Genomic DNA, 23,101 nt, shown 5'->3' with positions numbered 1-23,101 from the left:
CACTGCACCAGCCCATTGCACAGAGGCGGAGTCTCACCCGCTGCACCTAAGTGCCAACCTCGGTGCCCCCACCTGGTGCCCCCAGAGCAGAACCTTCTGGGGAGAATGGTGTCACTCATCACTATAGCTACATTTGCTCCCTGCCTTCTAGAGGCCACGCCCCTGAGAGGAACCCAACAAGCACCCCGTAGCCTTTGGTGACAGCCCTGGGGGTTGCTCTGGGAGGCAGGTGGGCTTGAGCTCAGATGCAGTCCACATGGTCACTGTACATACAGACTCTGCCGGCTTCCCCAGCTGCGAAGTAGGAGCTATAGCACCTACCTGGGTGGGAGGGGAGACACTGAGGATTAAATGAGTTCAGAATGCCCACAACCCATTGCACAAGCCCATGCATGGTCACTACTTTCATTAGTATAACTAGAGGCCTGGTGCACAAAATTCATGCACTGGGGACGGGGTCCCTCAGCCCAGTCTGCACCCTCCAATTTGGGACCCCTCGGGACAACTGCCAATTTAGGCCCTATCCTGCAGGAATTGGGCCCAAACCGGCAGTCGGACATCCCTCTTTCACAATCCAGGACTGCTGGCTCCTAACCACTCACCTGCCTGCTTGCCTGATTGCCCCTAACCACTCCCCTGCCGGCCTGATTGAAACCTAACTGCTCCCCTGCCAGCCTGATCGCCACCAATTGCCCTCTCCTGCCAGCTCCATTGCCCCCAACTGCCTTCCCCTGCTGACCATTTGTGACAACATGGGGGTGGCCATCTTGTGAGGGCATGAGGGTCAATTTGCATATTACCTGTTTATTATATAGGACTATCCCCATTTACTGTGGAGAATAGTCACTAGTGAGCTGCAGAGGCAAGATTCGAACCCAGAGCTGTCGCTCCAAACCCAGCGGGTTAGCCATCCTTCGAGGCCTAGATTTGTGTTCCCACCTCACAGATGAGCACATTGAGGCACAGAGCAGTTGGCCAGGAGGTGGGGAAGGTGCACTCTGAGGCCAGGGCTGGCGGGCTTGGCTGCTGCCCAGGCTGCCTGCGCCCTGACTCGCAGGGAGGAGGAGGGAAGTCCTGGCTGGACTTGGACCGGGCTGGGCCAGTACCTCGCCGCCCGCCTGCGGGACAGATGTTTAAGATGCCCTGCGAAGTGGGTGACTCCAGACCAGAGAACACTGTTTGGGAACAGCGTGCACTCCTCCCTTCCCCACAGCACCGCTGCCAGCAGATCTGATCGCTGCTCATCCCCTTCAAGTGCGTGGCTTCGATTTGCACACGGAGTTTTGTCCCCGGCGGTGTATCAGCTCAGAGCATCTCCCGTGTGAGGGCTTGGGCCCCTCGGCCACTCAGGAGGGAGCTCCAAGCTCCGTGCAGCCCTGTGAGCAGGACCAGCCTACAGGCGCGTCCTCCTGCGGAGTTCTGGCGCGGAGGGGCCTCCCTCCCCGCTTCCCACGTTAATAAAAGAGCTGTTTTGTCCAGGAGGCTTAATGAGGATCTGGCCGCTTTGTTTGTCTTCAGCTGCGGCCTGCAGGAGCGGATGGCGGCTTTCCCTGGGGGCTTGGCCCTGAGCTCATTACCGTAAGCACAGCCGCGCGGCCAGACCTCCCCGTCCAGGCTTCCCCAACGTGGAGCCTGGGGCCCGGCTGTGACTCTGGACCCCGCTGCCAGCCTCACAGAGGAGCGGGCCCTCTTTCCCAAGCCTCTGAGCGGTGCAAAACGCTGAGGCAAGTCTCAGACAAGCCCGGGGGGAGGCCTGGGTGCTCAGGAGCTGTGTGAGCAAAGGCGAGTCACTGGAGCCCTCCTGGCCTTACTTTGCCCATCCATAAAATGGGAAACTGATACTCACCGCGTTGTGTGCACGTGAGCAAGACCCCAGGGGTGAGGAGTCTCAGTGCCCCACACTCACAGTGTGCAGACCAGTGCACGGAGCTCAGTGTAGGCGAGCTTCCAGACCATCGCCAGTCTTTACAGGACTGAGGGAACAGAGGCTGTGGGGCCCGCCATGGTGTCAGGGCCTCTAGCCCTGGAGTCTGGCTCCAAGTCTAAGGCTCTTAATTCCTTGCCGCATGTACCTCCCAAGGTCAGGGTCTCTCTGAGGCACCGTCTGTTGTTGAAAGAGTCAGCTCGGCGTCCAGGAGGCTGGGCAGGGACAGGGACAGGGAGGCGGAGTTACAGTGGTGCTGGTGGTCGGGGACATGGAGCACAATGCCGAGTCCCACTCCTGGTCCCGTCCCCAAGGCCTCGCCGCTTCCCTCAATGTTTGCTTGGGCTGTTACGAGCTCAGTTCCTGTTATTCCTCCCAGACAATCGGCCAGGAAATTCTTCACTTCGGCTTCCTTAAGAGGTCAGATGCTTTTCTCCGTGCAGAAGTAAATAAACCCTGCAAGCTGAGCTGGCGGTTTTTCAGGGCGGCCTGCAGTCCCCCGCCCTGCAGCCTGGCCAGCCTCACCCTGCCATCCCAGGCACCAGGGAACTCAGCAAACTCCAGCCCATCCTCCGCCAGGTTGCAGACAGGGACATGTTTATTTTATTTCATTTTCTTTCTTTTTTTCAGACAGGAAGGGAGAGAAAGAGAGAGAGAGAGAGAAACATCAATGATGAGGGAGAATCATTGACCAGCTGCCTCCTGCACGCCCCACATTGGGATTCGAGCCCACAACCCAGGCATGTGTCCTGACTGAGAATCAAACCATGACCTCCTGCTTCACAGATCCACGCTCAACCACGGAGCCACGCGGGCCGGGCAGGGGCAGTGCTAAACCAGAGCCAGCGCTGGAGCCCGGGATGATGCGGGGAAAGGACCGTGTCTGCTGGCATTCGCACCAGTCGCTTCTCCCTTCCACCCCCAGAATCCAGCCGGAGATGAGTTAGGGTGGCCCCATGGCGGCCGTCTCGGCTCTGGGCAACTGGAGCCCCAGGAAGGGAATGACGGGCACCTGGGGACAGGCAGAGCCAGAGCCACAGCTCCTGGGCACCGCACGGGTGGCACCTCCCGCTCTGCTGGGATGCCTCCGACGTGACACAGCCCCGATGGGCATGTGGAGCTGCAGCGGCTCAGAGAGACGGGCTGCTCTGGGCGCTCCTGTGGGGAGGCAGCTGTCAGCCATGCAGCAGAGGGGGGTGGGGGGGAGAGGAGAAAGGGGGGGACTAATGAGTTTGCTGACCACTGCCTTAGTGTGTCCCTAGCAAAGAGAAGGACTCCTTGAAAAACACAAAACTTCCAGATTGTTTTCGCACTGGAAATAAATAAATCAGATGTGCTGTCGTGACTCAGGTTTCAGATGTGCTCCTAAGTTCGTGTTTTAGACTTTGTTGGACTCGGAATGCAGACGAGGTCCACGTGGAGTGACTGGTTCAGGCGTCTTCTCCTCTGAAGGGTCCTCTTCCCTCCTCTGTTGTCGTCGTTCTTGTGGATGGTCCGGGGAAGGAGCCACGCTGCTGTGATGTTGGCCGCCCGGAGGTGCCGCGCTGAGTCCCGCCCGTCAGCAAAGGCGGCACAATGGTGGCTCCGTCCTGTGTGGTCTCGCCTGTGTGGCTCCTCCTTCGTGTCGAAGCTGGATTCCTCCTCTGCGAAGACTGTCCGGTACCCACCGGTTCAGTTCCTGCGGGGAAGGCGGGACAAAGGCAGCGTTTTCCCCTTCAGTGACCAGTTGTCCGAAGGATGCGCTAGGTCCTCCGCTTTCATCGCCGAGTCAGATCTTTGCCTTAGATCAGCAGGAAATGGTTTAAGTAATCCATCTGTAAAGGGTCCAACCACTTAGAAAACTCAGAAACGATGCGTCCACAGAGAGCCAGCGGCATGATCACGTGTCCTAGGGACCAGCACCCCGCCCCGGCTCGGCCTCTGGACAGAGAGGGGTTCCCTCCCACGTTGTCCGTAAGACTGAGCCCCAGAGGGTGGGACCTGCCCTCCATGGAGCCAGTTCGTGGAACACCCAGGTGCTCTGCACCAGGCAAGTCCAGCGGCAAAGGCTGTATGCTCACGTCACGTCTAGAATCCAGGCCTCCCTGCCCGCATGCCTGAGGGACAGCCTCAGGAGGCTGCTGGCTGCAGTTTTCCCCGATGGTCCAGGCTTTGGGCAGGGCCCAGTCCCGTCTTTCCCAGAGGCCTTTTGGGAATCTGCCCATCTGCCCTCCCAGCGCAGAGCTCACAACCTGTCTGGCCACCCTGCTCCTCCCAGTGCATACCCCCAGGGCCTTGCTATTATCAAGATGGAGGTATCGTGTCTCTGTGCTGGCATGGTGCCAGGCCTAAAGTAGGCAATAAAGCCTGCCTGCCTGAATGAATGAATGAGTGACTGAGTGAAAATAATAATAACAATAATATGAGCAAAAAAAATAGACATGACTCTCTTAGTTTGCATTTAGACCTTCATGCTGGTCTGGCTGTAAATTCCTCAAAAGCAGAAATTCCCTGTCTTCTGTGAGGTTGACACAGGGCAACCATAGAGGCACAGAGAAGTTAAGAGACTCACCTGAAGTCACACAGCCAGCTAGTAGTGGAGCTGGGACGTGAGCGAGGTGGCCGGCTCCAGCCTCCTGCTGGTGTGGAGCTTCTGTGTCTCTGGTGTTAGAAAATGTGTTCAAAATAAGACCGGGTTATGCCCAAGGCTCCCGCCGCCAGCAGGGCTGGGAGCTGGTAGCACCTCGCCTCTGGGTAGACGGGACCAGCCACACTTGGAGACATAAGCCAGCACCTCGCTGGCTGTTTTCGTCTCTGAGCAGCCCTGCCAGAGCGGTCAGCGGCTTCTCCAGCTCCTAGGTCAGCCACGCTTGGGCGAGGTGTAACTGAGTCCAGTTCCCCAGACACCCGCTCCGCACGCACCCTGCTCTGTGAACGCCACCCCCTCTCCTGCCATGACCCCCAGGCTCCACTTGCCAAGCCCGGCAGCTCAGATCCTCCTCCCTTGCGGAGATTACTGTACCCTGTCCTTGCCTATATGGTGGCCCCTTTGAAATGCTTCTACCAATATTTATCGAGCATCTTCTATGGGGCAGACCACGGTCTCAGTGATGTGTGCCTAGCAGGAGACAAAAGTAGCAAAATCCACCCTAACCAGTTTGGCTCAGTGGATAGAGTGTAGGCCTGGGACCCTTGAGTTTAATTCTGGTCAAAGGTATGTACCTTGGTGGTGGGCACATCCCCAGTAGGAGGTGTGCAGGAGGCAGTTGATGGATGTTTCTCTTTCATCGATATTCCTAACTCTCCCTCTCCCTTCCTCTCTGGAAAAAAAAAAAAAAATCAATAAAAAAAATATATATTTTTAATAGCAAAATCCCCACCGGGCTAAACAGTAACCAAGTAACTGCGGAAGATACATTATGTCAGGTGGGAAAGAGCCTTAGAAACAAAGTTGAGAGGGAAAGTTAGTCGGTGCCGGGAGGTCAGGCGCCAGCAGATTCAGAGATGAGGAGACACAGCGAAGGCCCCTCCTAAAAGGTGACAGTGAATGGAGCCCTGGAGGAGGCAGGGGAGGGAGCCGTGCGCTGGGGTGGAGGAGGGTGTTCCAGGCAGAGCGGATGGCTTGTGCAAAGGCCCTGGGGCACTTCAGGGAGGTCCTTACTTTGCTCTTCAGAACCTGCTTCCCCAGCAGTCTGCTTCCTCTGCTGCCGTGTCTCACAGTCCAGCAGCGCAGCACATCTTGGGAGACTCCGGAAGGATGTTCTGTGAGCCGACTGCCAGAGCCCCAAGAAACGGGAGCTTGTCCCTGGGGAGGGTTCTGTCTCGGGGAACCACTGGCTCAGAGTCACGGGCTGCGCAGGAAGCAGGATTTGCTCTTGAGTCCAGGAAAAGGGCTGAGAGCACGCCCTTGGTCCTGGATAAGTCCTAATTCCTTCAGGCTACCTCTACCCAGATGCCCCAGAGTCAGCCACACCCCCGGGGTGGGGGGAGGTCTGGGGGAAGAGGATTTACCTTAATTTGCCTTGTCAGGGGTGTGTGATTTGAATCCAGACCAGTCTCTGGTTCATGTGTGAGCAAGTGACTAACTTTCTGAGCCTCGGTTTCCACAGCAAGTGAGACTGTAGGCTTTCACCCGCCCGCTTTGCAGGCTCCTAGGAGGGACCGGGGGGGTGGGGGGGGTGGGGGGGGGTTCTGTAAAGTAGCGCTCCGCAGCTCAGGTGAGGTTGGCTTATTGCTGCTGCTGAAGGTTTGGTGTGGTTCCATCATTTGTCTCCGTGTCGGTCGGTCTCCAGGCCAAGTCTCCCATCATCCGGCCGAGCTCTGCTGGAGTAACTTTTAAAGGCCCAGTCCTTCCAGCACGCTGGGACGGAGACCCAGAAATTCAGCTGTTTCTTGGGGAAGGGGGACCTTGCTGGCTCCCAGGGGGCTCTGGGGCATTTGTCCCCGTCAGGAAAGCTGTTCTCCCGGGAAAGGTCTTAGAATTGTCCCTTACTCAGAGGGAAGCCCCTGACTATTCTGCAGGGACAGTTGGGCAGTCAGTTTGTGACCAGATCTTCCCATCCCCACCCCCATCTCCTTACTCCCACTCAAACCCCCCCCCCCCCATTGGATTCCTGCCCCTCAGCATTCCCTGGCTCTGATTACATTGTTTTTGTTGGATCATGAGAAATAAGCCCCTGAAGGTGCTTTTCTTGTGGTGGGTCCTTGGCTGTATGATTTAACCTGTCAATCAGTTTTCCCATCTGTAAAATGGGAGTGATGATTGTTAATAATAATAATAATAATAATAATAGCACCTTCTTTATGCAAATTAAAAAGTATTTTTGGGGGGGAGGTGTAAAATAATAGTAAGTTCTTCGTAGGGTGTCTGTAAGCATTAATAATATGGTAAGTACTTAGAATGCTGCTGATACACAATAAGCATGATATGCCTATTCATATATTTTTAGGTTTATGTGAAGTGGGTGGGCTGTGGTGTCTGGGGAGTGGGTGGCATTCCCTTGCTACAGTCCTGCATTCTGCTCTTCACCTCCAAAAAAGTCAGATTTCTCATGACAAACGCACATGAGTCAAACTCACAAGAGACATGTGTAGCCCGTAGCGCCAGTTAATCACTTGTCAGGGAGACTGGCTTCCCGCTGCTCCATGTGTCTAGAGCTCACTCCTGCCCTCCCGAGAAAGTCAGCTCCTCTGCACAAGGGCCCGCGCCCCACACCTGCTGTCCCTCCAGTGCTTTTCCCTTGGCTCCATCAAGATAAAAACCTGTCTGTCGCCCTAACCCAGTGGTTAGCAAACTGCAGCTCAAGAGCCATATGTGGCTCGCGAGATGTGTTTTACCACTCTGTTGACTAATGGGTTTGCCAACCACTACCTTAGGGAAAAACACTTTAAAAAAAAACCATTTTCATAATGTACTAATGTCTTTAACCTGCAGGTGGCTCATGAGCCACAATTTGCCAACCACTGCCCTAAGCGAGTTGTCTCAGTGGATAGAGCAGGCTGAAAGGTCCCAAGTTCATTTTCGGTCAAGGGCACGTACCTTGGTTGCGGGCACATCCCCAGTAGGAGGTGTGCAGGAGGCAGCTGATGGATGTTTCTCTCCCACTGATGTTCCTAACTCTCTATCCTTCTCCCTCTCCCTTCCTCTCTGTAAAAAATCAATAAAATATATTTAAAAAACAGAACAAAAATAAAACCTGTCTGTCTTGTTCACCAGACTCTCAGCAGCTGCTCAGTGCCCAGCGCACAGTCAACCTGCAGCTGAGTCAATTCTAAGGCCTCAGAGCAAAACCCTGCTCACCTCGTCCTTGACCCACCAGAGGACATCTTAAAGCAACCTTCACAGATACCGTGATCTCATGGGTGTTGCATAATTGAATATAAACTCTTAGTGTGCTGGGGGCGACCCCGGAACCACCCCCAGAAACCAGTCCCATCAGCCTGCCTCTGGGTGTGACGGATGGAGCTGCTCCGAAGAGTAGTGAGCTCTCCATCCGCGGAGGCATGCAGGTTTTTACATCTGCTACCTCCTTTGGTTCCCAGGGACCCTATGGGGTCTTTGAGATCCTCCCCTCTGACCCCCCCTGCCCATCCCCCATCTGCTACCTCCCTCTGCCCGCCCTTTGCCCTGGCAACCCTTTGAGCTTTTTCCCCAATAATACAAACCACAGTCCCTCGGAGAAGCCTGAGTGAGTACATCTGCTCACACACACGATTTCCCAGCCCGAGAGTTTATCAGTCCTGCGTGCATATGTAGTGAGGGACAGGCCTGGCTGATCTTTCATCTGATGGCACTCACTCACATTTAAATGTACAGTCACCAGTACACCTGGGCATGGCGGTCTGAGTCTTGTGTAGCGCTCTTAAGTTCAGTGGCTTCCAGTTCTCGCCAGCTAAAGGGGTGGCGTCAGGTGTCTCGGGGCCCGGCCCGGGTGGCAGTGAGAACCTGCTGTTTGCTAGGGATGGCAGTGGCCGGGGTCTCCGGTGTTTGGCGGCACTGCCGGAGCACAGGATTGTGGGGTTTGCTGCAGGTCACAGCTCCAGGGTGGGGCAAGGCTGGGTCAGAGCCCACACCATCAGCTCTGGGTCTGCACCTTGAGGCTCTGAAGCTGGCTCCTGAGCCGCCCTGGGAAGTACCTGATGAGCCACATTGGCCGCATGTGTCCCCCCTTGAATGGCCAGCCCTGCTGGGTCCCTGGTGGAGACCAGGCCCCACGCCCCTGGGAGCTCAGGGCAGCTTCCCGAGGGTCCCAAGGGTCTGAAGGACCATCTTGAGGGCAGGGCACCAAGACCCAGCCAAGGCCACAGGTCACATCGGTTTGCACCCTGGTGTCCCGCCTCCCCGGCCACCACCCACCACCTTCCCAACTCCTCCTCTTCCCCTGGGGCCAAGCCAGCGCCATCATGGTGCCTGGGAATGACCTCACACACCAACGGGAGCCTTTAAAAATAGGCCTCATTGTGTGGGGCGTGGGGCTGTGGCCGATGCTTCTTTTCCAGAAATCTCCGGCCCCGTCACCGTCTGGGGAATGTCAGTGGCCCGGGCCCATCCCCTGCCGCTGTTTGTAGTGGTGACTCGGAGGAAGGAGGACTTTTCCTGGACTCGCCCTCAGAGGCTGGAAAACAAACACCACCCCCTCCCGGCCCTCCCGTCTCCCTGGGGAGGAAGTGGCCTGGCTCCCTGGCGGCCACGCGAGCTTTCCAGGTGAGCTCGGAGGGATCCAGAGCTGAGGGAGTGATGGGCCACAGCGACAGCAGCCCCACCCCCAGCAGGACATGCACAGCCTGCAAAGGCCCCTCTGCCCTCGCGGCTCCCCTTACACTGTGTCTTCAGGTGTCTGCTCCCTCTCCATCTGAGGTTCTTCCCGTGGAGCTGCTGGGCATCTCTGGTAAGGGCATTCATCCACGCCTCCTGCCATCACCCTGCCCAGGCCCAAGGCGCCCTTGCACCCAGTGGTCTTGTGGCCTTTGCTCAGACTCCCCCTGCTGGGTGCCCGCCCCCCCCTGAGAGGACTGACTGTGAGCCAGTCGCTTAGAAGGGAAGCCTCGGCAGGCAGGCACCGCCAGGCACAGTTGAGGGCCTTGGCGCTCATTTCACGCTCGCCACGTTCGAATGGACTAGAGCTGCCATCCCCGCTTCACACAGGAGGGAAAGGGCACAGAGAGGTTAAGGATCACACAGCCGGTGCATGGTGGCGCCGGGCTTTGAACCCAGGTCTCTGTCTGCAGAGCCTGGTCCCCCCCAATCATGTCTGAGCCCAGATCCTCCCCTGTTCCCTCTTCTGTGGACGCCTGCTCGCTCCCATCAGCGGTCCAGCACCTGTGCGAGACCCGCAGACATGGTTGGACGGTCAGATTGAAGGCCAATATTAAAAAATAAGCATTTAAGACATAAACGTTAAAATAGTTTAGCATTTGGGTTGTTGGAGGACCAGTTTGAGACACATTAAGTTGGAGATGCTGTCAGATGCCTAGCGGGAGCTTGGCTCTGAAATGAAGGTCAGGGACGAGGGCCAGGCTGGAGACCACCAGCTGGATTTAAAGCTAGGAGGCTGGCCCTGGCTGGTGTGGCTCAGTTGGTTCGGCATTATCCTGTGCACTGAAAGGTGCTGGGTTTGATTCCCAGTCAGGGCACATGCCCTGTGTGTGGGCTCAGTCCCCAGTGGGAAGCCTGCAGGAGACAACCAATCAGTGTTTCTCTCTTGCTCTTCCTCTCTCTCTCTCTAAACATCAGTTTTAAAACATCTTCTAAAAAATAAAAGCTAGGAGGCTGGACAAGCCCAGCAAGGAGCAGTGGGAAAGAAGGATGGATACTGCTAATGCTGAGAGTCAGCTGTGACAAAGGTCAGCAAAGAGATGAGGACAGAACCGCAGGAGACGGGAGAAAAAACAGGCCAGAGGGGCCGGGAGGGCAAGGGAAGGTGTCTCCTGTACGAATAGAACCAGACAGATGAGGGCTCAGGGTCACAGCCCAGAGGTTGTCAGTGACCTGGAGCAGGTGATGGAGAAATCAGAGCAGTGCCAGAGAGGATGGGAGGAGGGAGGTGGAGGCACAAGGGCACACCATCCTCCTCTGCGTTTTTGCTCCAGAAAGAAGAGAGAGAAATGGAATGAGAGCTGGGGAGGGGAAAGGGATAGAATGGCGGGTTTCTGCTAAAGATGCGAGAGAGCATTGCTTGTCTGTGTGGCACTGGGAAAAACCCAGTGGAGGCTTTAGTCATTCATTTGCCGGTCAATCGTTCAGTGTTTACTGAGGACTTAGTATGTACCAGTCACTGGTCTAGATGCTGCATATACAGTAATGAACAAGGCGGGCCAGGTCCCTGCCCCTAAAAGCTTATGTTGCTGGTCAGGGATGACCTTAAAAATATGTAAGTAGCCCTAACCGGTTTGGCTCAGTGGATAGAGCGTCAGCCTGCGGACTCAAGGGTCCCAGGTTCATTCCAGTGGCATGTGCCTTGGTTAGGGGCACATCCCCAGTAGGGGGTGTGCAGGAGGCAGCTGATCAATGTTTCTAACTCTCTCTCCCTTCCTCTCTGTAAAAAAATCAATAAAATACTGTTATATGTGTATGTGTGTGTGTGCAGTGTGTGTGTGTGTGTGCGTGTGTGTGTGTGTGTGTGTATGTGTTTAAGTAAACCCAGTCGTCCTTCATGTGCCTTTGGCCCAGTTGAGAAAGATCATCTGCTCTCTCACTGTTAAGCATGCAGGTTGAAGTTTTCTTACCAAGATGTGAATGTGCTGGTTTATCACCATTTGAGAGAATTGCCTCTTGCTTTTGGTTGAATGGAGTTGATTTTGGTTCCATGGAGTGCAGTGGTGTTTAGCACAGCATTGACCAGACAAGACTCTCAAATATACCAATTCTGATCGGTGTGAGGTAGAGCTAGCCAATCTGTACTTCCCTCCCTTGCCATGGCAGACATCTCCAATCGGCCCAGATTCCTCTAGTGCATAGTTGATTAGTCATGTCTGCATGGCCACAGGATTGAAAAATGAGAACTGTGTTCCCGGTATTTGTCTTTCCTACCCTAGCCAGGAGGTTGGAAAGGTCAGGCTGCCTCACTTTCTAGGCTGCACTTGGAGAGAGCCGTTGTGGGGATTCTGGAAAGATCACGGGCTTAAATGTCAAAGGACTGGTATCGAGTGCCAATTCCTCCACTTGCTGGCCATGTGAGCGGTCAACCCACTTTGCCAGATGGTGAGAAGAAAAGGGGGTTTCCATTCGTGAGGAGCAGAGCCGCCCCCGGTCAGACCCGCCACCACCCAGCCACATCCACAGCCACCTGGGCTCTGTGGGTGCAGTGTTCTCAGCTGCCTCTGGTGGCTGCTGCTTGTCCAAGTGCGTGCTAGGCTTCTCTCTTACCCGAGTGCCACCCAATGGGGCAAGAGCCTGCTTATTAACCTTCGTGAAGCAGGTTGAACTCTAACCTATTCTTACCTCACCTTGCTCAGCTTCCAAACAGAAAAGCAACAACAAACTGATGCAGGCCCATCCCGGGGCCATAAGTCTGTGGGTGTTGAACGTGCCTCCCTGGCCTGTCCTCCCATTCCGGCCTGCCAGGTCAGTCAAGTCTGAGGTCAGGCCTGGGAGCCTGGGGAGGGGAAGATCGGAAGAAACGATAACAGGGAACGATCCTCTGCTGCACTGAGGTGCTGGGTGATGTCTAGGGGGCCTTGACCGCTGGTGAACTTGATAAGAGATGCCCTGTGCAGTGTCTCAGGCCCTCCAGCTGGTGGTGGGCAGAGGCTGGACTGGAGTCCAGGGCTCTGTGCCTGAAGGTGTGTCTCTCTGAACTTCCCTCCTCCCCAAGTGCTCGAGGTCTGCACCTGCTGGTTCACTCGGGATGTGCAGGTCTGTTCCATACCAAGCAGCAATGACTGTGCTGTCCCCATTTTACAGATGAGGAGACTGAGGCTCTGATAGGCAGGCTCCAGAGCCAGTGCTTTTAATGCCAGCTGTGTTGGCCTAAGATTCAGGAGACCTGTGCTGACTCTCGGTGTGATACTAGATAGTCTCTTTTCCTCTCTTGGCCTCAGTTTCCCCACCTGTAAAGAGAATTGAGCTGGAAGACCATACTGGTGAGTTTTTATTCTGAGTGGTTTGCCAGGCCTTTCTGGCTCCCACCTTCCCACCCTCCTTTCCCAGAATCTGTAGATGCTGAAGGCTTAACTCAGTGGTCGGCAAACTCATTAGTCCACAGAGCCAAGTATCAACAGGACAACGATTGAAATTTCTTTGGAGAGCCACATTTTTTAAATTTAAACTTCTTCTAATGCCACTTCTTCAAAATAGACTCGCCCAGGCCGTGGTATTTTGTGGAAGAGCCACACTCAAGGGGCCAAAGAGCCGCATGTGGCTCAGGAGCCACGGTTTGCCGACCACTGGTTTAACTGGACGGAAATGTTGACTGGAAGAGAAAGGGCGGCCCCCTACTGGCAGATGCTAGGATTGTCACACTTGGACTGAGGCCTCCCCCTCCCTACCTCTGAGTCTAGGTTTGTCTGGGATCCGCCAGGCTGGGAATGGTTACAGGGCCTCTTAGCTTGGGACCATCCTGGCCCAGCCTGCAGACTTCTGAGCCCAGACTAACGGGAGGTCTGACCGTGTGCTGTGCCCGGGGCTGACTGAGGATCCTGCAAGCAAGAGGGGGTGACTTCTCTCTCTCTCTCTTTCCCCCTCTCTCTCTCTCTCTCTCTCTCTCTCACACACACACACACACACACACACACACACACAGCCATAGAGTGTGCACGAGAAGGCCAGCCCGCCTTCATGGAACCCTCGGGAAGCCCCTGGGATGGCGTGGCCTCTGCAGGAGGAAGTGACGGTGGGAGTTCTGGGCCATCCTGGCCGTGAGGGCCGATGCAGGTTCTGCCGCCCGTGGCTGTGTGCTTTCATGGAGGCGATGGAGGAGTCGAAGGGGCTCAAGGTCAGAGTCCTGGATGCAAGTCCAGGTCCACTGCTTGAGCCGTGTGGGTCTCGATGAGTAAGGGAGCCCTCTGTGCCTCAGTTTCCTCCTCCGTAAGGCAGGCGCAGCCCCACCCCCAGCACCAGCTCCGAGGAGCAGGGGAGGCGAACCGGGCTGGGTGGAGGTAGGTGGTTGGGGGTTGGCGGCGGCAGAGCAGCAGGGTAGCAGGCTGGGTGGGTCCTGGGGCCAGGTGGGCGCTGCCACTCACCACCTGGCTGGGTTCCCTAATCTCCACGGGTGCCACTTCCTTGTCTGTCCGTGGACTGCATTAGTAAGGCGGCTGTGAGAATTCAGCGACCAAAACCCACACGAGGCTTGAAAAGTGTCTGGCACGTGGGGATCGTCTTAAAGGCTAGAATCTGAGGCCTGGAGGTAAGTGACAGCTCAGGGACTCAGAGCGGGACAGACCCAGCACCCCGACGCCAGGCCGATGGCGGGGGGAGGGTAGTCATCGAAGTGGAGGTCCTAGGGCCTCAGAAGCCAAAGGAGGTTCTCAGAGTCCAGCACATTCACTCTGAGGGGAAACTGAGGCTGGGAGAGGGGAAGGCGAGGACCTAGTCCCCGTTCCCCAGCCAGGTTCTCACGCAGGCACTGCCCAGTTGGGAAGGAGAAAACCCACGTGCTCTAAAAGCAGCCTGCAAAGCCCCTCTTTGCAGGCCCCCAAAGTTCAGAACTTACTTGTTCTGTTCTCCTTGTGAATCGGCTGTGGCCTCCTTGCCTGGGCCTTGCGGGGGGTGGGGGGGGGTGTCAGTGCAGAGACCTCCCTGCTCTCTCCGGTCCCCACCCGCCTTGGCGTTGGCAGAAGTGCTGGTGCCACTCCTCGCTGCCCCCATCTGGTGACGCTCCTGCGGCAGGACACCCCCCCCCCCCGGAAGCGAAGGAAAGTGACATCCCCAAGAAGCACCGTGGACGTGGGGCTGCAGCTGGGACCTGGTTACACCCTCATCTCATGCGAGCATCCCGCCTCCTCCCAGTTAGAAAAATAGGCCCCCGCACCGCCCTCCCTCCACCTCAGAGTCCCTGCACGCCCTGGAGCTGGGCGAGCCTCCTTCTGGGACCCTGCAGGGCCCGCCGGGTGTGACGTCACTGTCACCATGGCAGGGTTCCACCGGCCTGGCTGCTGGGATGGGACACGCCCGGGCGAAGCTGGTGGCCGGGAAGGGGAGCAGAGGCCGGTCATGGCTCACAGACCTCAGCAGGTGTGAGGGCTGTTTGGAGAACATCAAAAACTGTTTGAGAGGAGAAATAAGAGCATCCCTGTGATGAAGGAAGGAAGGAGGCATGTTCCTGTGGTCCTCATGGCCGTGTGCATGTCGCTGTGTGGTGCTCATGGCCGTGTGCATGTCGCTGTGTGGTGCTCATGGCCGTGTGCATGTTGCTGTGGTGCTCATGGCCGTGTGCATGTCGCTCTGTGCTGCACACGGCCGTGTGGTGCTCATGACATGCACACAGCTATGAGCACAGTGACATACACACAGCATGAGCACCACACACTGACAGCATGAGCACCACAGTGACATGCACACAGACATGAGCACCCCACAGTGACATGTCCCAGGTGGTGGACACGTGGCTTCTGACAGGCATGCGGGGTCCCAGAGGCGCCTTATCCACATTGGCAGGTGGTCTTCCCTTGGCGCTCGGGCCCAGAGGCCCAGCACTCGTGTTGCCCGTCCTCAGCCCGGCAGCTGCAGCCCAGCGGTGGGCAGAGCCCAGAGCGGAGAGCGTGTGGGAAGGACCCTCAGCGGAGCCCTTTGTGGTGGGGGTGGAGGCTTCCCACGCCCGCCTGTGTCGAGAGTGCGCTGAGCTGCAAGTAACGGGAATCCCATAGATTCTCCTGTTCTCGTGGATTCCGGCTGGGTGATGCACCAGCAGCCCAGGCTCCTTCTGTCTGTCTGCCCGCCTGCCCTCCGGTTTCAGCCTGTGTCTCCATCCTGGTGCTCCCAGCAGGAAGGCAGTGGTGGGGGAGGCTCGCTGTGACCCTTTTCTGTAAAGAGCCCAACGGATCGCCCAGCCGACGTCTGTGTGCGTCTCAGTGACCGGAACTGCAGCCGTGCCCTCCAGCGGCTGGGAGCTGGGGAGAGGAGCTGTGACTGGGCACAGACACGGGGTTCTCTGGGAAGGAGGGTGGGCGGAGATTCAGTCATCCATGCACCTAAGGGCTTGTCTCCTCCATCAGATCTGCCACCACCCGAAAGAGGGGGCCCTGTCTTGCTGGACCCTGTCCCCTCCAGGCAGGGACCTGGCACAGGGGAGGTGCTTAACCAAAAGCACGGGAAATTCCCGCTCTTGTCTGAGGGAGGCGCCACTGATCTGAAGGCAGAGTCTGGCCGTTGGTCTCGGGGCACCCCCAATCGTAGCCCCCGCCCCCCCAGGAGGCCACCAGTGCAGGCGTGTGCTCGTGTCAGCCCTCTTCCGTGGCGGGACAGCGGGGCTGGGACAGTGGGCGGTCCACGGAGGCCACAGTGTCACGCCCTCCACAGCCACGGGGCAAAAGGGAGAGAAGGCCCGGTGGGGCGGTGAGGAGATCCCCTCCGAAGTTCCAGTCTCGAGAGCCAAGTCCGGTTCTCACCCCGATGAGTCTGAGGGGGGTACATCGAGCCGGGGGTTCATTTCCAACCAGAGGGCAGAGGGGTGACCCCCACGGGAGCCCAGGAGACCTGCTGGGCAGCCGCATCTCTCCACCGGCGCAGAGAGCCCGCCCGAGGCTCCCGGGAAGCCACACGGTACCTTCGCGTGGGTCAGTGGCCTCCCTCAGAGCCACCCCCTGTCGCTTCCCTCTGGTTCTCACGCCCACCGGTCGGTCACAGGCTCCCCAGGTCACGTTGGGGACCACTCAGCTCAGAGCGGGATAGACAAGTAATCAGAGACATTACCCCCTCGTTAAAGGTGACCAGATGTCCTGCTTTTGGTGGGACTGTCCCTCCAGAAGTGGGACGTCTGGTCACCTTACCCTCGTTGGATCCATGAAACTGAGAGGCAACAGTAGGGACTCAAGCAACAGGCAGGCCTGGGTTCGGATCCTGAGAGTGCCACGGAGTGACCTGGGAGCTTGGGAGAGAAGTTTCATGTCTCTGGACACCGTTTCCTCATCAGTTAAAAAGAGGATTGATGCCCTAGCCGGTTTGGCTCAGTGGATAGAGCCTCAGCCTGCGGACTGAAGGGTCCCGGGTCCAGTTCTGGTCAAGGTCACATGCTCAGGAGGCGGGCTTGATCCCCAGTAAGGAATGCAGGGGGCAGCCAATGGATGATTCTCTCTCATCATTGATGTTTCTCTCCCTCCCCCTCTCCCTCTTCCTCTGACTTACCCTCTCCCTTGCACTCTGAAATCAATAAAAATATATATATTTTTAAAAGCGGGGAGGGGTCGAAATAGGGGCCCTTCTCAGCGTTTGGGGCTGGCAGACCACCAGGATCCCAGGACTCACCCGCTCTCCTGTCCCCCAGCCATGAAAGCCGACCGGAAGCGCCTGAAGGGCGAGAAGACGGACCTGGTGAGCCAGATGCAGCAGCTGTACGCCACGCTGGAGAGCCGCGAGGAGCAGCTGCGGGACTTCATCCGGAACTACGAGCAGCACCGCAAGGTCAGGGCCCCTTCCCTCCCCTACACCCCCCACCCCCCGCTCCCCGGACACCAGCTCTCCCACCCCGGCACAGGGTGGCCTCTCCGGTCCCCCTTGGGAGGGACGGGACAGTCCCGATTTCTAACAATTTGTCCCGAGGCGTTTTAAAACAGTCCCGATTTTTTTTTGGGGGGGGGGGGGGGAACCAGGACTGTTTTAAAACGCCTCGGGACGCGGGACAAATTGTTAGAAATCGGGACATCTAATCACCTAAAAATCAGGACTGTTCTAAAACGCCATGGGACGGGGGACAAATTTTTAGAAATCGGGACATCTAATCACCTTACCCTGGGGAGGCTTCCGCCATGGCTAGCCCGGCCCAGGCACTGAGCTGGAGCAGGCACAGCCCCCAACTGAGGGCTCCGTGGCGTCGGGGCAGACAAACACAGACCGGCTGGCTGAGGCGGTGCCCGTGGGGCTCCGGAGACAGGCTGGCCTCGGTTCAGATCCTGGCTCCCCAGGTGTGTGTCCTTGGGCATCTCGGCCTTTCTGAGCCTCCGTTTCCTCACCTGCCAGACAGTGAACGCAGTGCACACTGGAGCTGTGTGCGGCCCGTCTGCCATGGTGAGCGTGGAGCACGCCGCATGCGCCCGGGCACAGGAAGTGCCCAGTGAGGGTCAGCTCTGCGTCTGACCTGTGACACCATAGGAAGTGTGTGAACTGAGTGCCGGGAGCACCAGGGAGACAGCAGGGGACTCGGCAGGCAGGGAGACCGTCTTGGGAGGCGTCACAGAGGAAGGGGCTGGGCGTTGGGCTCTATGGGGATGAGTAGGAGTTTGTGGTCAGCTACCGGAGGGACTTGGTTCACCGATTACAGGCGACAGGGTTGTTGATGAGGCAAATAGCCACCTCTCCGTGGTCCCGGGCCACGTAGAGTCCTGGAGGTTAGCTCGTGACGTGGAGAACGGGAAGGCTGTGGCCGGGAGCCCGGGAAGGCCCCCCAGTGGGGACCTTCCTCTGGGGAAGGACACTGCCCTCCTGAACCTTGGCTCTTGACAGCAGAGGTCGGGCCCCTGATTTCGCCGCACGTTCCTTACCTGCCGAGAACCGTGCCTAGGCGTCCAGGGTCGCCGGGGCTGTGACCCTGTGGGGTGGTGGCAGGGCCCATGGCGGCCACGGGGACTGGGCTGCAGGTGTCGCCTTCTCTGTCCTGTTTCCCTGTCACATGCATGATACCCAACAACAAAACAGAACCTCGGGCCCACTATGGACCGTAGCGTCTATCACAGCGTTTTTCAACCGCTGTTCCGCGGCACATGTTGCCTGGTGTGCCGTAGGTGCAGACAAGACAAGAATTTTATAATTTTTCACTATTTTGTTTACTTAATATTTCATAATAAAGTAATTATAAAATACTTTCTTTGTGTTTATTTGATTCCTATTCAAGAGAATTACTTTATATATAGTCAATATAGGCACAGAGTTAAATTTTTTAACATTTTCTAATGGTGGTGTGCCTCGTGATTTTTTTCATGAAACAAGTGTGCCTTTGCCCAAAAAAGGTTGAAAAACACTGGTCTATCAGACTCTGTTTAAATGTTTCCCTCACATGAATTCAATCTGTGTAACAATTCTTTGAAACAAATAGTATTGACTCCTTCCCCCCACTTTTAAAAATATTTTATCGTTGATTCCAGAGAGGAACGGGGAAGGAGAGAGAGAGAGAGAGAGACACATCAGTGATGAGAGAGAATGGTCGTTTCTCAACCACTGAGCCACGCCGCTGGGTCCCCGCTGCCCCATTTTAAATACAGAGACACGGAGACTGGATGGAGTCAGACAACTGCCCCGTGACAAACATTTGCTCACTTAGCCACTGAAACATACTTCCTGAGGCTCTTCCAAGGGATTGTGTCTGTGCCCTTGTGGTTTGTGGCATGGCTGGGATTCGAACCCAGGGCTTCCCCACTGCAGAGCCTTCTGTGGTTGGGAGTCAGGGCCCCTCAGGGTATGCCTGGGCCTTAAGGAGGCCCTGCGCTCCCCGTGGTGACACCCTGTCTGCCCTCCCCCCCAACCCCCACGCAGGAGAGCGAGGATGCCGTCAAAGCTCTGGCCAAGGAGAAGGACCTGCTGGAGCGGGAGAAGTGGGAGCTCCGGCGCCAAGCCAAGGAGGCCACGGACCACGCCACGGCACTGCGCTCCCAGCTGGACCTCAAGGACAACCGGATGAAGGAGCTGGAGGCTGAGCTGGCCATGGTGAGCCCTCCCCTCGCTGCCCTGCGGCAGAGCAGGACCGGGGAGGGGGCGGGGTCTGTGATGATTGGCATCTTCTTCCCATTTCAACCCCTGAGCCTGGGGAATCTCTCACTCACTGGCCTGGGCCTGGGACCTGGGGCGCAGGGAGACCATCCACTCTTCCACACTCCCCAGGGCTACTGTAAAAGGAAAAGCCCATTTAAAAATATATATATTTGTTTAGGAAAACATTTGGGAAGAAATGCACACACAAAAATTAGCAATGGTACCCACCTCTGGGGACTAGGATTACAAGTGGGTTTTATCTTCCTGAGCGTGTGTGTGTGTGTGTGTGTGTGTGTGTGTGTGAGAGAGAGATATTTTCATCTACAGTGAGAATGTCTTATTTGGGTCATCCAGGGGGAAAGTGTGTCTTTTTTCTAATCCAAAACAAACCTTCAAAATACATCCAAAAGCTGTTTTCTGCGGTGCCCACAGCCTGCATGTGGGAACAGAGAGCCAGGGTGTCCGGGTCTGGCCGGGAATTCTCGGCCCAGAGCCCTGGAGTTCTGCTCTGCCTGTTCCTGTGTGACCTTGGGCCGCTCACTGAACTTCTCTGGGCTTCTGTGCCCCGTACCTGGAACTGGGTGGGGCTGAGGGTCTTCAACCCGCCCTGTCTGCCCTCCAGGTGGGAGCCCCGGGGGTGGGGAGGCCTGCCGGGCTCCATGTTAGCCTGCAGAGCACGGATGCGGCTGATGGTGTGGTTACAGCCATGAGTCCCGGGTTCGAATCCAGCCCCAGTCACTCTCTAGCTGTGTGACCTTGTGCAGGACCCGTCTCCTCTCAGAGCCTCAGTTTCATCAAGTCTCAATAGGGGTAACTGCCTGGGGCTCCTGGGAGGATTTCAATGAAATTAAGCCCAGGAAGTGCTTAGTAACGGCGCCTGTACATGGTGATGGATGATATGAAGCTTTTCTACAGTCACTTCCGTCTGGGCCGCCCTGGTCAGGATCCATGGGACCCTCGTGGGACCAGCTCAGCCCCTACCTCCCTCCTGCGTCTCCTTGTCCGATGCTGACCCCTAGTGGTAGGAACTGCCCAGGCCCCCGAGGAAGCTGCAGCTGTCAGTCAGTCCCTTTGGGGTGGAGTTGGGGTCCGAGGTGCTGGTGCCTCTGCTGCCTGCCTGTCCTCCCAGGTCAGCCCAGGGCCTGTGGACAGACAGACAGGCCTTCCTTGCCCGGGCCTCTCTCTGTGCTGCTATAACCAGCAGCTTGTGACAGGAGCGCTGGGCTTCCATCACTTTGTGTGTGTGTGTGTGTGTGTGTGTGTGTGTCTGCAAGAGGGCGAGCAGAGGATTAATTGCACAGATGGCAGACCCCGTCGGGTGCTCACGCTCCCCCTGAGTCCACCTCAGGGCAGCCAAGATAGATTGGGCGGGAGGGAGCGAGGGAGGGAGGGAGCAGGCAGCCCCTAGGAGCAGCTGCCAGGACGCAGATCCGGACGCACATGCACCTGGTGGGAAAGCAGGTGCGGTGCGGAGTGCGGTGCGGGGCCCCGGAGACGGGAGTCTGCGTGAAGCAGGGCTGCTGCCAGCATGCAGCGGCTCTGAGCCACGCCGGCCTCGCTCGCTCGCTCCTGCGGCAGAGGGATTGCTCCCCATCCAGGTCTATGTCACCCGCACTGGTTTTCCCGTGTCCGAGGAGGGTGGGCCCCGTGGAGCCCACAGGGGCTTGCAGTCAGACCCCCAGGCCTGGAGCCCCGCGTGGATGCTGTGCCTGCTGTGCATCCTTAGAGAAGTCACTGCACCTCTCTGAGCTCTGGTTTCTACTCGGTCGAGCACAGATAACGGCACACGCCCTCCTTGGGATCCACTCCGAGCCCAGGAACGGTTCCTAAGCGAGGGAGGAGGTGATTGCCTGGCCTGGGGGTGGGGCTGACCCCCTCAACCTGACCTCCCTCGGCCATGTAGGTGTATATTCCCCCGGGACTGGTGGCGGAAGGGAAGTGATTTCACAGGCTCCCGGGGTGTCTGAGCTGGAGAGAAGCCTAAAGATCGCGTGGTCCCGGCTTTCCATTATACAGCTGTGGAAACTGAGGCTCAGAGAGGGCCGTGCCTTATCTAAAGCAGCACGGCTGGTTCGCACGATGAGGCTCTGTCAGGCGTTAGGCCAAAGGCGGTCCATTAAGGGGCTGGCATCTCCGCTCTGAGAGAGGGAGAGGAGGTGACATCTTCCATGCCATCGGTGTTCATGGTAGGGGTGAAGCCGGCACTCACGGTGGCTCTGCCCTCTGTAATGGCTCCCTGGGCATCGAATTCCCGGACAAGCTCATCGCAGGCCCCGCGGGCCCCTCCGAGTGCCCCCCTGCCCTGTGAGCCGGGGGAGCCAGCCGGGAAGCAAAAATTGCCCATGATGTGCCCTTTCCCCCCCCAAATAATGTGCTATCGTTTATTTAAAAAAAAAAAAACACATATCCTAGGCCAGTGGTCGGCAAACTCATTAGTCAACAGAGCCAAATATCAACAGTACGATTGAGATTTCTTTTGAGAGCCACATTTTTTAAACTTAAACTTCTTCTAACGCCACTTCTTCAAAATAGATTCGCCCAGGCTGTGGTCTTTTGTGGAAGAGCCACACTCCAGGGGCCAAAGAGCTGCATGTGGCTCATGAGCCGCAGTTTGCCGACCACTGTCCTAGACGGAAGTGACCGAAAGCAGACAGGCCTCAGTCACCGCCTGAGGAAAGGACGAGCTGTCCCACTGCCCACCGCCCTGCCTCGGCCCCTCAGTCCCTGGGCTTCCCGAGGCCATGCACTCACCCCGGGGCCCTGGGAGCCGGGAGGAGCGGCCGCCCGCCTGCATGTGCGGCCCTTGTGAAGGGGTCACAGGTGGATTTGAGGAGGAGCTAAGGTGATGGAAACACCATCTCCTTACCATGTCCGTCACATCCCAGCCAGTCCTCAGAGAGCCCAAAAGAACGGGTGGTGTGTGTGTGTGTGTGTGTGTCTGTGTCTGTGTGTCTGTGTCTGAGTCTGTGTCTCTGTGTGTGTGTGTGTGTATCTCTATGTGTGTCTCTGTGTGTGTGTGTCTCTGTGTGTCTCTGTGTGTGTGTGTCTCTGTGGTTGTCTCTGTGTGTGTGTCTCTGTGTGTATGTCTATGTGTGTGTCTCTGTGTCTGTGTGTGTCTCTGTGTGTGTGTGTCTGTGTGTGTTTATGTGTCTGTGTGTGTGTCTGTGTGTGTGTGTGTCTGTGTCTGTGTCTCTGTGCGTGTGTCTGTGTGTGTGTCTGTGTGTGTGTCTGTGTGTGTCTGTGTATGTGTGTCTGTGTCTGTGTGTGTGTGTGTGTGTGTCTGTGTGTCTGTGTCTGAGTCTGTCTCTGTGTGTGTGTGTCTCTGTGTGTGTGTGTGTATCTCTATGTGTGTCTCTGTGTGTGTGTGTCTCTGTGTGTCTCTCTGTGTGTGTGTCTCTGTGTGTGTGTCTCTGTGTGTGTATGTGTGTGTGTCTGTGTCTGTGTGTGTCTCTCTGTGTGTGTGTCTGTGTGTGTGTCTGTGTGTGTTTATGTGTCTGTGTGTGTGTGTCTGTGTGTGTGTCTGTGTGTGTGTGTCTGTGTGTGTGTGTGTGTCTGTGTCTCTGTGCGTGTGTCTGTGTGTGTCTGTGTATGTGTGTCTGTGTGTGTGTGTGTCTGTGTGTGTGTCTGTGTGTGTGTGTGTGTCTCTGTGTGTTGTGTGTGGCCCTCTCTCTCTCCGTATTGCTGGTCTCCCCCGGTGTCGGATCTAAGGTGTAACCAGGCGAGGCCTGCTCCCGGGGCCGGGCTTACGGACTGGCCCTCAGGCAGCGGAGATGCCGGGTCCAAGGCCAGTTCACAGTTTCTCACGGTGGCGGTGGCCGTGGCCAAGCAGCCGGCCACACAGTCACGTCCTCTTTTGTTTCCTG

General features: G+C 56.9%; 1 protein-coding gene across 3 annotated transcripts in view; it reads left to right on the top strand.

Moving 5' to 3' along the window:
• Positions 1-23,101, top strand: part of KAZN (kazrin, periplakin interacting protein) — a 292,248-nt gene that overhangs the window by 231,168 nt on the left and 37,979 nt on the right. For all 3 annotated transcript variants that reach the window (XM_036445442.2, XM_045585187.1, XM_036445443.2), the window contains exons 3-4: positions 16,822-16,958; positions 19,023-19,193. In XM_036445442.2, the coding sequence (XP_036301335.1) occupies positions 16,822-16,958; positions 19,023-19,193 (308 nt within the window). The remainder of the gene's footprint in view (positions 1-16,821; positions 16,959-19,022; positions 19,194-23,101) is intronic.

The sequence above is a fragment of the Pipistrellus kuhlii genome, unplaced genomic scaffold (assembly GCF_014108245.1).
Source record: "Pipistrellus kuhlii isolate mPipKuh1 unplaced genomic scaffold, mPipKuh1.p scaffold_m20_p_2, whole genome shotgun sequence".
Classification (NCBI taxonomy): domain Eukaryota; kingdom Metazoa; phylum Chordata; class Mammalia; order Chiroptera; family Vespertilionidae; genus Pipistrellus; species Pipistrellus kuhlii.
The sequence above is the reverse complement of the archived record's forward strand: the minus strand, read 5'-3'. Positions and strand labels throughout refer to the sequence as shown.